General features: G+C 43.6%; 1 protein-coding gene across 2 annotated transcripts in view; it reads left to right on the top strand.

The window, feature by feature from the left end:
* The first annotated feature begins 64 nt into the window (after positions 1–64).
* Positions 65–16430, top strand: part of LOC111158043 (DBF4 zinc finger B) — a 44591-nt gene continuing 28225 nt past the window's right edge. The window contains exons 1-4 of one of the 2 annotated variants that reach the window (XM_022519843.1): positions 65–187; positions 4672–4675; positions 12601–12801; positions 13283–13348. In XM_022519843.1, coding sequence (XP_022375551.1) covers positions 13315–13348 — 34 coding nt within the window. In that variant the 5' untranslated portion in view covers positions 65–187; positions 4672–4675; positions 12601–12801; positions 13283–13314. The other variant, XM_022519841.1, reaches the window with a different exon arrangement.

Genomic DNA, 16430 nt, shown 5'->3' with positions numbered 1-16430 from the left:
GGCGCCTACCGCAGTGCCTGACGGGCCGCGCTGCGGGCCCACTGCGCATGCTCCGAAGGAGAACCCACAACCTGGCGCGTGGGGCGGCGAGCCAATCCACCTGCAGTGGTCAGTCTGGGCATTTTGCACCTTCTAAATAGAGCGCCTGTTGGCATGCGCGCGGTTACGTCATCTCTCAGGAACGCAGGTGAGTATTCTTAACAGACTCTTTTTTACAGTTGGTTCAGAGAGGTTCGGTAACTTTGCCGAAGTCACGCAGTAACTAACTAAAGAGGACTGGAACTCAGCTTAGATTCCAGCGCTTCGTCCCACCTCGCGGAATTGCCCTTCCCCGCGCCCTGGTGGGACAGATACTAAGTCGCCCTCTCCCAAACGGCTTTCCAGAGGGAACCGGCTGACTGTCCCGGATGCCCACCGTCTCTATCAACAAGCACCACATTCGCCTTTCCAAGCTCCGTCCGTTTCAAAACTCAAGCTCCAAAGAACCTTCCCCGGTTCCCTGAAGCCTGTGTTAAGACCGCTGCAATGTGCTGCGGTTGCTTCTGTGCATTTAGCAAGTAGTATCGGACATAGTAGGTGCTCAATAAATGATCAGGCAACCTCAAGTCATTTTTCACTCATTCATTCAACACTTAAAACGCCTGTCTATTTCTGAGGAGCCTTCTCTACTCTTTGCCGGGCTCTGTGTCAAGAGCTTTTGATGCATTACTGCTTGTAATCCCCGCAACAACTCTGTGAGGAGATACTTGTATTGTCCTTGTATTAAAGGGAAGGAAACCGAGGCACAAGCCCTACAGCTACAGGAAGCCTAACCAGAGGCCTGTGCACAAGCCTCAGCTGACTCTGGGAAACACCTGGTTCCTGGCCAAAGTGAATTACCCAAGAAGTTAGGTTGGCTTTTCCTGAACTACAAAGAGGCTGGTAGGTCACTGACCTGACTCTCTCATTCACTAAATATTTGAGTACCTACAGCATGGTGTAGTTCCTAGGCTCTGAAAATACAAAGATAGAAATATCACAGAATCTCTACCCTCAAAGGTAGAGTCTGGTGGGAACAGGCAGTGTTTAATGACAATATAGTGAGGTAAATGTTTAATGGAGCTTTGTCCAATGGTGGTTGTCCATTGGGGATTGTCAGTTGACAAGAGTTGGGAGCCATTATGACTCAAGGGTCATAGTTTGAGGTCAGTACAGAACCCCCAGAAAAGTGCCATGAAATTTTGTTAGCTTTTAATTTTTATTTTGAAATAATTATGGGCTCATAGGAAATTGCAAAAATAGTCCATCTTTACCCGGTTTCCTCCAATGGTACTATCTATATAACTATAGTACAGTATCGAAATTGGGAAATCGGTATTGGTAGTATGCACAAAGATTTTTTTTTTAAGATTTTATTTATTTGATGGAGAGAGATATAGCGAGAGAGGGAACACAAGCAGGGGGAGTGGGCGAGGGAGAACAGACTTTCTGCAGAGCAGGGTTCAATCCCAAGACCCTGGGATCATGACCTGAGCAGAAGGCAGATGCTTAATGACTGAGCCACCCAGGTGCCCCATGCACAAAGATTTTTGAAGGACTTAGGAACGTCTCACAAAACTGAGTGAAGGCTCTTCAGACTCTGTGTTAAAAAAGATACTTGAGGGTGCCGGGGTGGCACAGTGGGTTCGACTCCTGGTTTCGGCTTCCGTTGTGACCTCAGGGTCCTGAGATCCAGCTCCACATTGGGCTGTGCGCTGGGCACACAACCTGCTTGAGTTTCTCTCTCCCTCTCCTTCTGGCCCTCCTGCACATTCTCTCTCTCTCTCTCTCTCTCAAATCAATAAATCTGTAAGGATTTTCATTGCTGATTTGATAGAGAGAGAGAGACAGCAAGAGCAGGAGAGGGAGAATCAGGCCTCCTGCGGAGCAGGGAGCCCAATGCAGGGCTCGATTCCAGAATCCTGGGATCATGACCTGAGCCAAAGGCAGACACTTAACGACTGAGCCACCCAGGCATTCCGAGGATTTTTTTTTTTTTTAAGAGTTATTTATTGGGGCACCTGGGTGGCTCAGTTGTTAAGCGTCTGCCTTCGGCTCACGTCATGATCCTCAGGTCCTAGGATTGAGCCCCAAGTTGGTCTCCCTGCTGGGAAGGAAGCCTGTTTCTCCCTCTCCCACTCCCCTTGCTTGTGTTCCTTCTCTCTCTCTCTGTCAAATCAAAAAATAAAATCTTAAAAAAAAAAAGTTAAAAAAGAAATCCTCATTGGCTATTTTATTACAAAAGTAATTGCTTGTGGTTAAGAAAAAAATCATACAACTGGAAAGGTGGCAGAAAGCTTACAGAAAAAAATCAAAATTATTTTTAATCTATAAAAAGATGCCAACCTATAGTTTTTTAAATATGCAAATTAAACTTGGAATGAGCTACAATGTTTACTTCTCAGATCAAAAAGGCCGATAATAGGGTACCTGGGTAACTTAGTCTGTTATACATCTGCCTTTGACTCGGATCATGATCTTGGAGTCTCAGCATCAAGTCCCACATCAGGCTCCCTGCTCAGTGGGGAATCTTCTCCCTCTGCCCTTCACCCAGTTTGTGCTCTCTCTTGCTTGCTCCCTCTCTCGCTCTCAAATTAAAAAATAGGTATTTTTTTTAAAGAAAAAAAAAAGCAATATATATATATTTTTAAAGGCACCTGGGAGGTTCAGTCTTTGGGTATCTGGCTTCTACTCAAGTCATGATCCCAACATCCTGGGATCGAGCCCCACGTCGGGCTCCCTGCTGAGCAGGGAGCCTGCTTCTCCTTCTCCAGGTACCCCCACTTGTGTTCCCTCTCTGTCTCTGTCAAATAACTAAATAAATAAAATCTTTAAAAAAAAAAAAAGGCTGATAATATGCTGTGTTGATCTGTGATTGAGTTGCAGGCACTGGAAAATGTGAGAGCAGGAAGTAGATCAGTACAATCTAATTGGAGGGCAATTTGAAAAGACCCAGCATTTCTACTTCTGGGAATTTATTATAATACATACATGTGTGCAGAATGACCTATTTATAAGGCTATTCGTTACAGTGATGCTTATTGTAGTGAAAAGACAGAAATAGTCTCCATTCTGTCAATGGGAGATGGGCTCAAAAAAGTCACAAAAAGGGATGCCTGGGTGGCTCAGTTGGTTAAGCCTCTGCCTTTGGCTCAGGTCATGATCCCAGAGTCCTGGGATCGAGTCTTGCATTGGGCTCCTTGCTCAGTGGGGAGCCTGCTCTCTCTGCCTCTACCTGCCACACTGCCTGCTTGTGTTCTCTCTCTCTCTCTCTCTCTGACAAATAAATAAATAAAATCTTTAAAAAGAAAAAAGTCACAAAAAGGAGTACTGGACAGCTGTAAAAATGGAAGAAGCTCTTAATGTACTGACAGGTAGCAAAACTCAAGCTACATTGTTAAAGAAAAAAGTGAGGCTCAGAACAGTATGTAATGTTTGCTACCAATTGTGTTTGAAAAGAACGTGGGGTGGGGGAATATATATATACATTCGTGTCCTAGCATGTGCATAAAATATATCTGGAATCACAGACAAGGAGTAAGAGGATGGTTGACACTGAGGAGGAGAACCCAGGGAGACTAGTGTCAGTACATCTTGTTTTAAAATTATGAGCGGGGTGCCTGGCTGCCTCAGTCAGTTAGGCATCCAACTCTTGATTTGACCTCAGGGTGCTGGGATTGAACCCTGCATCAGGCTCTGCATTCAGTGGGGAGTCCGTTTCTCCTTCTGCCCCACCCCCGCTCATACTCGCTTGCTCTCTCTCTCTCTCTCTCTCAAATAAAATCTTAAATAAAATTATGAGCTATTTATTTATTTACCTTACATTTTTTTTTCTTTTCAGAGATAAAACCTACTTGCATACTTTCTCCAATCTCATTTTCTTCCCTTCCTCCCCAGAGGTAACCACTATTTCTGAATTTGGTGTTTATCCTCCTCTGGAATGTTTGAAACATAGTATATAATACAACATGTGTGTGTATTTACCCAAACATATATATATATCTGTAGACAACATGTCACATTATTTTTGCATGTGGGACTTTTCATCCTGCAGTGTGCTTTTTTTCACATAAAATTGTTTAAAATACTTACCCATGTTGATACATGTAGCTTTTATCCATTCAATTATGTTTTTTTAAGATTTTATTTATTCATTTGACAGACAGAGATCACAAGTAGGCAGAGAGGCAAACAGAGAGGGGAAGCAGGCTCCCCGCTGAGCGGAGAGCCCGATGCGGGGCTCAATCCCAGGACCCTGGGATCATCAACTGAGCTGAAGGGATAGGCTTTAACCCACTGAGCCACCCAGGCGCCCCTTATCCATTCATTTAAACCACTCTTTGCATATCCCAGCTGATCCATTCCTTTGTTGGTAGTCATTTAGATTATTTTCCAGTTTCCCAAATACTGCTTCAATTCACTTTTTTTTTTTTAAGGTTTTATTTATTTGACAGAGAGAGGGCGAGAGAGGGAACACAAGCACCGGGAGTGGGAGAGGAAGAAGCAGGCCCCCACTGAGCAGAGAGCCTGATGTGGGGCTTGATCCCAGGACCTGAGCCAAAGGCAGACGCTTAACTGGCTGAGCCACCCAGGAGCCCTCAATTCACATTCTTATATATGTCTCTTTATATGCTTGTGGGAAAGTTTCTCTAGGCAGGTAAGCATCAAACATATATATTTTTTTAAGATTTATTTATTTATTTTAGAGAGAGAGTATGAGCGGTGGGGAGGGGTAGAGGGAGAGAGAGAATCTCCAGCCCACTCCCCAGAGTGCAGAGCCTGATGCAGGGCTCAATCTCACGACCGTGAGATCGTGACCTGATCTGAAACCATCCTGATAAACAATCCAGCGCTTAATTGACTGTTCCACCCAGGAACCCAGCATCAAACATATTTTTGCCACATACTCTTAGCAGGAAAAATATTTCACTAGGCATGTCTGATGTATGAATGTATTTGTTTATGAATCACTATAACAAATTACTATGTCCATCATAAGGCATATAAAAAGATAACTATAAAAGGGGAGATTAAAAAGTGAATAATGATGGTTAGCATTTTTTAGCAATGAAGTAATTTACAAAAAAAAAAAAAGGTTGGGCGCCTGGGTGGCTCAGTGGGTTGGGCCTCTGCCTTTGGCTCAGGTCATGATCTCAGGGTCCTGGGATCGAGTCCCGCATCGGGCTCTCTGCTCCGCAGGGAGCCTGCTTCCTCCTCTCTCTCTCTGCCTGCCTCTCTGCCTACTTGTGATCTCTATCAAATAAATAAATAAAATATTAAAAAAAAAAGTTTGAAGAGAGGTGCCTAGGTGGCTCAGTCGGTTAAGCATCCAACTCTTGGTTTTGGTTCAGGTCATGATCTCAGGGTTGTGAAATCAAGTCCACGCTGGGCCCTGTGCTCAGTTAGGAGTCTACTTGTCCCTCTCCCTCTGTTCCTTCCCTCACTCATGTTCGCATGCTATAAAATTCAGCTAAAGTGGGGTGCCTGGGTGGCTCAGTGGGTTAAAGCCTCTGCCTTCGGCTCGGGTCATGATCCCAGGGTCCTGGGATCAAGCCCCACATCAGGCTCTCTGCTCAGCGGGGAGCCTGCTTCCCTTCCTCTCTCTCTGCCTGTCTCTCTGCCTACTTGTGATCTCTGTCAAATAAGTAAAATCTTTGAAAAAATAAAAATAAAAAAATACAATTCAGCTAAAGTAACTAGAGGGAAATGTATGACCTTAAATGAATACACATGCTCTTCAAACATAGCCAGCCAGGTGCCCCTTCCCTTGTATTTCTGCCTTAAATATTTTTTTTCTGCCTTAAATATTTTAAGGTTATGTTGTTTAGGTTCATACAATACTAGGTTACTTAGTTCCTGGTGAATTATCATCAAGCAGTGACACCTATATCCCTAACAATTCTTTACCTCTTAAAATCAATTTTAAGGGGCGCCTGGGTGGCTCAGTGGGTTAAGCCGCTGCCTTCGGCTCAGGTCATGATCCCAGGTCCTGGGTTCGAGCCCCACATCGGGCTTTCTGCTCAGCAGGGAGCCTGCTTCCTCCTCTCTCTCTGCCTGCCTCTCTGCTTACTTGTGATTTCTCTCTGTCAAATAAATAAATAAAATCTTAAAAAAAAATCAATTTTTTCAAGGGCGTTAGGTGTCTGCCTTTGGCTCAGGTCATGATTCCAGGGTCCTGGGATCGAACCCCGCATCAGGCACTCTGCTTGATGGGAAGCCTGCTTCTCCCTCTCCCACTCCCCCTGCTTGTGCTCCCTCTCTCACTGTGTCTCTCTCTGTCAAATAAATAAAATCTTCCAAAAAATCAATTTTGTCAGATTTTAATATTGCTGTATTGGTTTTCTTTGACTTTGTTACCCACAGAGCAGTGTTAAGAGCATGGCATCTGAAGTCAGACTGCCTGGGTTCACATACCAGCACTAACACTTTCTGGCTGTGTGACTGCAAGTAAGTTATAACCTCAGTGTCCCCATGTGCAAAATGGGCGTAGCTAACTACCCACCTCACAGGGGTTTTATGAGGATGAAATTAATTACAATTTTTAGAGCACGTTGAGGGGCGCTTGGGTGGCTCAGTTGGTTAAGCATCTGCCTTCAGCTCACGTTATGATCCTGGAGTCCCAGGATTGAGCCCCAGGGCGGGCTCCCTGCTCAGCAGGGAGTCTGCTTCTTCCTCTCCCTCTGCTCCTCCCCAATTGTGTTCTCTCTCTTGCTCACTCTATCTCTCACAAATAAATAAATAAAATTTTTCCCAAAAAAAGCATTCTGAATATCATAAAGAAGCACTACATTGGTATTTATTAAATAAATTAAATATATATATGCATATATGACTGCATCCCTTTTTTTTTAAAAAGATTTTATTTATTTGAGAGAGAGACAATGAGAGAGAGCATGAGGGGGGAGAAGGTCAGAGGGAGAAGCAGACTCCCCATGGAGCAGGGAGCCCAATGCAGGACTCGATTCTGGGACTCTGGGATCATGACCTGAGCCGAAGGCCGTCACCCAACCGACTGAGCCACCCAGACGCCCCTGTGTCATTATTTTTTAAGTATTTCTCTAGTAAACACCATCCAGCTGGTAGATACTGCAGTGCTGCAGTAGGTGTTGCATAAATCCTAGCACATATGTGTGAGCATATCTGTAGAGTCACTCCTAGAAATGAGATTGCTGGTTGGAAAGATACATACATTTGTAATTTTGCTAGTAGTGCCAAATTGCCTTACATAGGAGGCTGTTACAACCCCGATGTAAGGTGATTTGGCACTATCTAGCAAATTGATCTTTGCCAGTCTGTTAAATGAAAAGCGGCATTTCCGAGTAGATTTAATTTGCATTTCTCTTATTTTAAGCGAGGTTGAGTCTATTTGAATGCTCTTTGTATTTCTTTTTCCATGCCTATTCTCTTACCCATTTTCAGCTGGGTTCTTTTCTGTATCTATTTGTATAGGGTTTTGTTTTGTTTTTTTAGATATTGGGAAATCAGTCCGTGTTTATGATAGGAGCTGATTTTTTTTTTTTTTTTTAATTTTAAGCACTTCCCCTCAGGAATGGAGAAAAATGGTAAGAAAGAAAATTTTGAATTACTATCTCAAAACATTTTCTGCCCAGTAGTAAAAGGTACATTTTTCTAGTCACTGATTGTGTTTAACACATGTTGAATATTTAAAACCTCACTTTCTGGTAGATAATATTATCTTCATTTTACAAATGAAAAAAATGAAGATCCAAGAGATTCAGGGATCTGGTCATTTAATAAATATTTAGTAAGCACCTGCTGGGTTCTTTACTTTGGGGATATAGCAGTAAGTGAAAAGAAAAGGTCCTTCTTATGGGCTTGCATTCTAGCTGGGGAAATATAGACAAATATAGACCAGTACACAAATAAGAAAGTTTCTGATGGTGGTAAGTGCTGTGAAGAAAATAAGAAATAGGCGAGCTGGTGTTAGGATGGGTGGTCTCCAAAGTCCTATCTGAAAATATGAGATTTGATCTAATGTCTAAAAGAAGAGAGAAGAGTTGGGAAATGGAGCTGTTGGGATAAAGGCCCTAAAGTAGCAACATGTTGGGCTCATTCAAGATACAGGGAAGTATGGTCAGAGAAGCTAACAAGGAAAGCCACTGGATGGTTTTGAAAGGGAGGGGAATTTGATCCATAATGGAGGACCCCAAACAGCTTTTTTTAATAATTGATGTGTCTATCAGTTATCTGTTGCTGTCTCGCCCCAAAATGTAATGACTTAACCACCAATCACTGATTTTCACTGGATTTCTATGGGTCTGGAATTTGGGAGCGGCTTGCTTGGGCTTTCCTGTCTTGGGATCGCTTGTGAGGTTGCAGTCTTCAGAAAGCTCGGCTAGGGCTGAACTATCTCCTTGCAAGATGGCTCAGTCACGTTAGCGGTTACGTTGTTGCTGACTCTTAGCAGGAAGACTTCATTCCTCTCAGTCTCCATGAGAGCCTCTCCATAGGCATACTCGAACCTTCTCATGTCATGATTGCTGGCTTCCCCCACAGCAGGTGGTCCAAGAAACAGCAACGCATATGCTGAAATGTTTTACGACCCAGACTGAGAAGTGGCGCATTGCTCTTTCCTGAATATTCTGTTGGTTCTTAGCCCTATTTGATGTGGTCGCGATTGCCAGGAGACATACGTCCCTGCAGGCCATCTTGGGAGACTGGCTACCACAGCGTTTTAGCGGCTGCTTTTAGGCAACATGTTTGAACAGTGGAAACCTGAGTAAGGTAGAAGGGCCCACAGAGACCCCAGCCCTCCTGCGAGATACAGACACGCCCATCAGGTGACCCACCTCAAACTATCCATAGGCCCTAACCAACCAACGGGCTACTTACAACCAGGCACAGGTACCAAAAAAAGGGAAAATTCCATATGTTCCCACACCTCCTCACTGTCCTTCTTGAAAAACAGCCCCTACCCATTGCCTCGCTGCCAGCCATCTCTCCTTTGTGGCCCTGCCCGCTGCTCCCTTGCGGTGTATTTTGGTAAATTTCTATCTCCTTTGTTCTGCCTCCAGTGGATCCTTTCACTGCCCACGCCATTGGCTTCCATCAGATTGAGTGGCCCCACATTTGGGGACCCCCCCCATCCAATTGAGATGGGCACCACAAATGCGGATATTTTTTTATTTAAATTTATAAAAGTAAATGTATTTTTTATATTTGTATTATATTTAGAAAATAAAATATGTGATATTACCATATTAGAAATTAAAGCTTAAAAATATTGTTCATAGGGGCACCTGGGTGGTTCTGTCAGTTGGTCATCCAAGTGCTGGTTTCAGTTCAGGCCATGATCTCAGGGTCCTGAGATCAAGCCCCAAATATGGCTCTATTCTCCCAGGGAGTCTGCTTGAAGATTTATCCCTCTTCCCGCCCCTAACCACGTGCACTGATGCACGAGCGCAACTGCTTGTACTCTCAAATGAATATTGTTGGAGCACCTGGGTGACTCAGTTGTTAAGCCTCTGCCTTCGGCTCAGGTCGTGATCTCAGGGTCCTGGGATCGAGCCCCGAATCAGGCTCCCTGCTCAGCGGGAAGCCTGTTTCTCCCTCTCCCACTCCCCCTGCTGTGTTCCCTCTCTCTGTCAAATAGATAAATAAATAAATAAATAGAATCTTTAAAAAACTGTATATTGTTTGTTTAAAAATAAGCCCACTATCTGTTAACATAAATAATGAATTTTTAATGAAAATATATTATCTGGGGTGCCTGGGTGGCTCAGTCAGTTAAGCATCTGACTCTTGGTTTCAGTTCAGGTCATGGTCTCAGGGTAGTGGGATCGCGCCCTGAGTCTGGCACCCGGCTCAGCAGGGAATCTGCTCCTCTCACTCTCCCTCAGCTCCCCCCCACTCACATACTCTCTCTCTCTCTCTCAAATGAATAAATAAAACTTTAAAAAATATATGTATTTTCCAAGACAAAAACAATCAGAAGAATGACATTGTTTTACATTTCTCCAAATCTTTTTTTTTTCCCCAAGATTTTATTTATTTGACAGAGAGAGACACAGTGAGAAAGGGAACACCAACAGGGGGAGTGGGAGAAGGAGAAGCAGGCCCCTGGCTGAGCCGAGAGCCCCCTGTGGGGCTCCATCCCAGGCCCCTGGGATCATGACCTGAGCAGAAGGCAGACGCTTAACGCCTGAGCCACCCAGGCACCCCTCCAAATCTTTTTAATAACTGGTTTGACAAAAGAGTGTTGGATTCTTATTTTTGCTTCTGCACACTCCACTAAACTATTCATGAGAGAATGAGAACAAAAAATGGAAAATAATGTCTTTTGTGTTATTATAAAAATAGTTTTGACTTCCTAGAGCCTTTTGAAAGGGATGAGCTATACTTTGGGAACCTTGGACTAGATTATGATGTAAAAAATGATACCCAGATCTCAGTAGCTTAAAATAACAGAAGTTTATTTCTTACTTATGCTATAAATCCATTTGGGGTTGCCCATGGTTCTGTTCTATGTCATCTTTTTTTTTTTTTTTAAGATTTTATTTATTTATTTATTTGACGGACAGAGATCACAAGTAGGCAGAAAGACAGGCAGAGGGGAGTGGGGGAAGCAGGCTCCCTATTGAGCAGAGAGCCCGATTTGGGGCTCGATCCCAGGAGCTGGGATCAGAACCTGGGATCATGACCTGAGCTGAAGGCAGAGGCTTTAACCCACTGAGCTACCCAGGCGCCCCAGTTCTATGTCATCTCGACTGAGGAACCCAAGCTGTCAGGTCTTCCTCTAGCTAGGACATTGTTAGTCATTGTAATGGGGGGAAAGAACTTGGTAAATGATCCTGTCTCTTAAAACTTGTGCTTGGAAGTGATGTGAATTTTTTTTCTTTTTACATCAGCCAAAGCAAGTCACATGGTCAAGCTTTAGTTCATCAGGGCTGGTATGTATAAGCTAGTACAGGGAGAGATCCTGCTGGAGGGGATACAAAGTATATGTGATAATTTGCATATGCGTCATGGTATTTAAGGAATATCATTCCAGTTGTGCATGGAGAATGGATTACTTTGAGGAGATGTAGGAAGGTACTCAAGAGTAAAAGTAGTGTTGGGCCACCTGGCTGTCTCAGTCAGTAGTAGCATATGCAGCTCTTGATCTCAGGGTCATGAGTTCAAGCCCCACATTAGGGGTAGAGTTTACTTAATTTAAAAAAAATAAATAAATAAGAGGGGTGCCTGGGAGGCTCGGTTGTTAAGTGTCTGCCCTCAGGCTCAGGTCATGATCCCAAGGTCCTGGGAGCAAGCCCCACATCATGGCCTCTGCTCTGCAGGAGGCGTGCTTCTCCCTCTTCCACTCCCCCGACTTGTGCTCTCTCTCTCTCTGTCAAATAAATAAATAAAACCTTAAAATAAAAAAAAAAACAAAACACGTGTTAGAAATTGTGTTAGAAATTAACACAGTGCTTTGGGCAAGAAGGTATGGTGGCTCAAACCAAGATGATAGCAGTGGTCTGATTCAAGATGTACTTTGGAGTTGGCAGAATTTGTTTTTGGAGTAGGGGTGGGGATAAGGGCAAATACTGAAATAATGTCTAGGTTTTTGTCTTGAGCAACTGAGTGGATTGTAAGACATGTACTGAGATGGAGAATAGGTGGGTTTTTTGAGGGGTGGGTGGGTGAAGCAAATGTTCTGTTTTGAACATATTAAGCCTGAGGTTGTCCATTGGACATCCAAGTAGAAATGTTCAGTAGCCACTTGGGTATATAAGTCTGGAGATCAAGGGAGAGGTCAGAGGTAGAGATAGAAATACTGCAGGCATTAGCATAGAGCCAATTGTAAAGCCATGGAGTTGAATGAGATCTTCCAGGGAGAAAGTGTTAATATGGAAGAGAAGAGGGCTAAGGTCTAAAGCCTTGGCATGCTGCAACATGTATAGGTGGGACAATGCCTTTGGATCCAGCAAAGGAGATTGAGGAATCATTGAGGGAAGGTGAAAACTGGTAGAAATAGAAGCAAAATGAAGACATTGGCTCAAGAAGGTGAGAATAGTCTGTTTCAGTGTTCTAGAAGTCAGACAGGATGAGTATAGCAAAGTGACCTTAGGATTTGGGAACATGGAAGTTATAGCTGACCTGGACAAGTATAGTTGTAGTGGATAGATGAGGATCAAAGTCTAAGTACGTGAGTTGGGAATAAGAAGTGAAGAATGGAGACACCTCTTTTGAGAATTTTTTTTGGAGGTAGGTAAGTGGAGAAAAGGGAGTGAAACAAAGATGTGAAGATGAAATGAAGTGTTCATGGGTTGTTGTTCTTTTGTTTGTAAATTGTCAATGTTCTGTAAGTGCTAGGCTTGTCTTGTTATTTATTATCTAACTCCCAAGAATTTCCAACCAGCTTAGTGTGAAGAATCACTAAGGCTAGGCTACCACTAGTCCCCAGTTTCCTGTCTTTTAAGGCGCAGGGTATCTCCTCCACCCAATGGCAAACCAAGAAATGAAGAGACAGTGGAGAAAGCGGAACTGAAAAGGAAGGGGGAAAGGGAGCCTTTGCCGAGTTAATATTGACCTCGCAGGGCCACCGTAGGGCAGCCCCTCACAGCTATTACGCTATTTTAGGGGGCGGGGCCAACAGGAAATTTAAACCGAAGCCGCGGCCGCCGCCGCTGACGCCTGGAGACTGATAATGTACTCGTGAAGTTGCCTTGGGCCCTCGGACGTCTGAAATCGCTCATGGAGCCCGCGAATACAACGCGGAGGCCTTGAGGAAGGAATACGGAGGCCGAGAAGGAGCCAAGAATTTGAGGGTGCCAGAAAAGGGTACGGATGCCGGGAAGGGGAAGATGGGGTAAGAAGGTAGGCGGAAGGGGTCGTGAGAGTGTAGAGAGGCTAAAGGATGGGGAAGGTGCACAGGAATTGGGGAGCGGATAGGTGCAGAAGCCGAGGAGGGTAGAGGGACGGTAAGAGCTCCCAGGAGTTGAGGAGGCAGAGGACTCAAGGGGGCGGAGGGACTGAGGGGACAAGAACCCGGAGGGAGGCACGGGAATTGAAACGTACAAAGAGTGGCCAAGAGGCCGTGGGAGTTGAGAGCGCAGTCCTAGAGGAGGCGGTGGGACTGAGGGACCAGAGCCTTGAAGGGGGTGCGGGAGGTGAGATGGGATGTGGATTGGGATGGATTTGAGGCTTGCTGTACCCGGGAGCCGCGCCGGAGATTGTGCGGGAATTGGAAGGCGGGGGGAGGGGATGATAGAAGGTCGAAGGCTAATGCAGGTGGTTCTGCTGCTGTTTTGTCCTTTCTTAGGCGACGGCAAATTCTCTGAGCTGCAGAGTTCTATGGCTGAGAGTAGGCTCCGGGCTCCGGACCTAGGTAGGTAACAGGTAACAACTAGGGATGCGAGGTCGAAGTTGCTAATCCTGCACCAGAGTCTCTTGGGATGGAAAGGTCGAGAAATGTTAGCGCTGTTAGGGTTTTCTAATTATTTAGTGGTTTTGAGTGTGTGTGTATGGTGGGATGTCATTAAATCAGTTAGGAATTCATGTTAAAGGTCAAATAAGAGCTTTCAGTCTGATGATACGAACAAGATTAGCAGATGGGGAGTCAGGGTAGAGTATTTTATTAAGCCCACATTCATGGTTATTTTTACCATAAACTTAAACACCGAAATAGATAACGTATTTCAGCACATGCTCACTTCCCTCAATACTCCCCCTCGCACTTCTTTCTATATCTTACAGTTTTAGTTCTGGATAATTACAGATACAGGCTTTGGTTGTTGCCTTTGAACGTTAATGTATTTTACTAAGTGATCCACTCTTCCTTTGCTGGAGAACTTTTCTCCAAGAGTGTTTTCAAAAGGGGCCTTTATGGGATGAACTTTCTGAGGCTTTTATGCCTGAGAATATCTTGATTTCACCGTTGTGTTAAAATTCTTAAGTCAAAGTTCTTTTCCTTCAACACAGTGAAAAATTACAGTATTTTCTTTCTGCAGAAAGTAGAGCCTTTGATAATTGATGTTGGTCTGATTCTTGTTCCTTTGTAAGTGACCTGCTTTTTTCATGAGAACATTTTAGATGATTCTCTTTATATTTGTTCTTAAAATTCACTGTAATATGACTATGTGTGAATTTTAGAGGATTTTAAAACAATTTTTATCACAATTTTATGGTTACATCATTTTAAAAGGCCAGGTCTCCATCCCTCCCTCTCTCTCTCTCACACACACACACACACACACACCACCACCACCACCACCACCCCAACCCCCCACCCCCGCAGTGGGAGTTGTTCCTCCTGATTGCCACTACCTAGGGTGCCGTTGTTTACAGCTGTTTTAGCTATTTCTTCTAGTATTTACCTACTTATTTCCAAATAGCCTACTCCTACTGCTTTTGTTGTTTTCAACTTAAATTATATCTATTAATTTCCTAGCATGGAAAATATTTTTTGCTCTCTCCCCACTTACCTGCAGCGAGTGTGTGCGTGCGCGCACACACACACGCGCGCGCACATTTCCCTCCTCATCTCTACTCTTCCTAGTGTATATAAAGTCTGTTTTTGTTCATTTGTTTGTTTTAGCTCAACATGGGCCCAAACTCAGGTCCCTGAGACAGACCTGAGCTATGATAACCCACTGAGCCACCCCAGCACCCCTATATGTAGTCATTTTTGATTGGTCACTCATTTATTTGCATTATCATTATTATGGTTATTCACAGATGACCCATGTAGTAAAGTAGGAAATATATCTCATTTTCTGTGAATAATCACTAATTCATGTCCAGATTTTACCAGAATTACAAACCTTCCCTCAGTGCCTTCAAGCTCATCAAAGAATCCATTGGTTTCTTCTTTGGAAGACAAACCTTCTGAAACCATTTGTCTTAGTCTTCCAGTCTGGCCCAGCTATGCCTAGGCTTGTTGCACTGATTTCATCCTAGAATCTCCCTTCATCATTTTATGGATTTCCCTTTGCTTCTTTCCTGTGTAGGATCCCCTACATTCCAAATTCCTATTTTCTTCTCCCTTATTTATTTCCTCATTTTGGTGGAGTACATCTTCTAATATAGCTTCCTGAGAAAGGGTATATGACAGATAAATTTTTCAAGACCTGCAGGTCTGATAATTTTTCACTCTTTTTTTAAAGATTTTATTTATTTGAGAGAGGGAGAGAGAACACGGGGTAGGGGGGTTGCGCAGGAGGGTCAGAGGGAGAAGGAAAAGCCGGCTCCCCACTGAGCAGGAAGCCCCATGTGGGGCTCAATCCCAGGACTCTGGAATCATGACCTGAGCTGAAGGCAAACTCTTAATCCACTGAGCTATCCAGGCTCCCTGACAATTTTTTATTCTACCTTAACATTTGAATGATAAAGAGTTAAAGAGTTCTGGGTTGGAAATCATTTTTCCTCAGAATTTTGAAGACCTATTCCACTTTTTTTTAAGTGTACAAATCTTTTTGTTTTGTTTTAATTTTTAATTCCAGTATAATTAACATCTGGTGTTATATTAGTTTCAAATGTACAATATAGTGATTCAACCATGTTCCACTTCTTGTAGTTTCCAGTGTACTGTAGCAAAGTCCGATGCTGTAAATATTTCTGCCTTCCACCTGAACACGATAAGGGCCTAGACTGGTCTATCTCTGAACCACCCCTTCCCCCGTCTAGCAACACTGATTGTCTGTCTTTTTTACTTCCAAATTTGTCATTGTTATTGTTGTTTTATACAGTCAGTGATTGTTTAGATTTATACATATTTTTGCCAAATTTTTGGCATTTCAGTCCTTCTGAGTCTAGCTTCCTTCATCCCAAAGTACACCTCTGTGAAGTCCTTTAGTAAGAAGTGCTTGTGGATAAATGGGTTTTCTTTGTTTGAAAAAATGCCTTTGGTTTTCTTTGTTGAAAAAAAGGGTGGCTCAGTCAGTAAAGCATCTGATTTTTTTTTTTTTTTTTAAGATTTTATTTATTTATTTGACAGAGAGAAATCACAAGTAGGCAGAGAGGCAGGCAGAGAGAGAGGAGGAAGCAGGCTCCCCGCCGAGCAGAAAGCCCGATGTGGGGCTTGAACCCAGGACCTGGGATCATGACCTGAGCCGAAGGCAGCGGCCCAACCCACTGAGCCACCCAGGCGCCCCAAAGCATCTGATTCTTGACTACTGATTTTAGCTGAGGTTGTAATCTCAGGGTTGTGGGATCAAGCCCAGTGTCGGGCTCCATGATGGGTATGGACCCAGCTTAGGATTCTCTCCATCTCCCTCTACCCTTTTTGCCCTCAAGGGGAAAAAAAAGAGGGGGAATAAAAAAAAAAGAAAGATGCCTTTATTTTGCCCTCACTCTTGGATAATTGTTCAATCAGATACAAAATTCTAAGTGGACATTTATTTTCTCTCAGTATTTTAAATACTGATTTTAGTGAAATAAAGCATTTAATAATTGAAGTAATTATTTTATAG

This window comes from Enhydra lutris, unplaced genomic scaffold (genome assembly GCF_002288905.1).
Source record: "Enhydra lutris kenyoni isolate GAN:26980312 unplaced genomic scaffold, ASM228890v2 scaffoldscaffold57, whole genome shotgun sequence".
In the NCBI taxonomy this organism is placed as follows: Eukaryota; Metazoa; Chordata; class Mammalia; order Carnivora; family Mustelidae; genus Enhydra; species Enhydra lutris.
The sequence above is the reverse complement of the archived record's forward strand: the minus strand, read 5'-3'. Positions and strand labels throughout refer to the sequence as shown.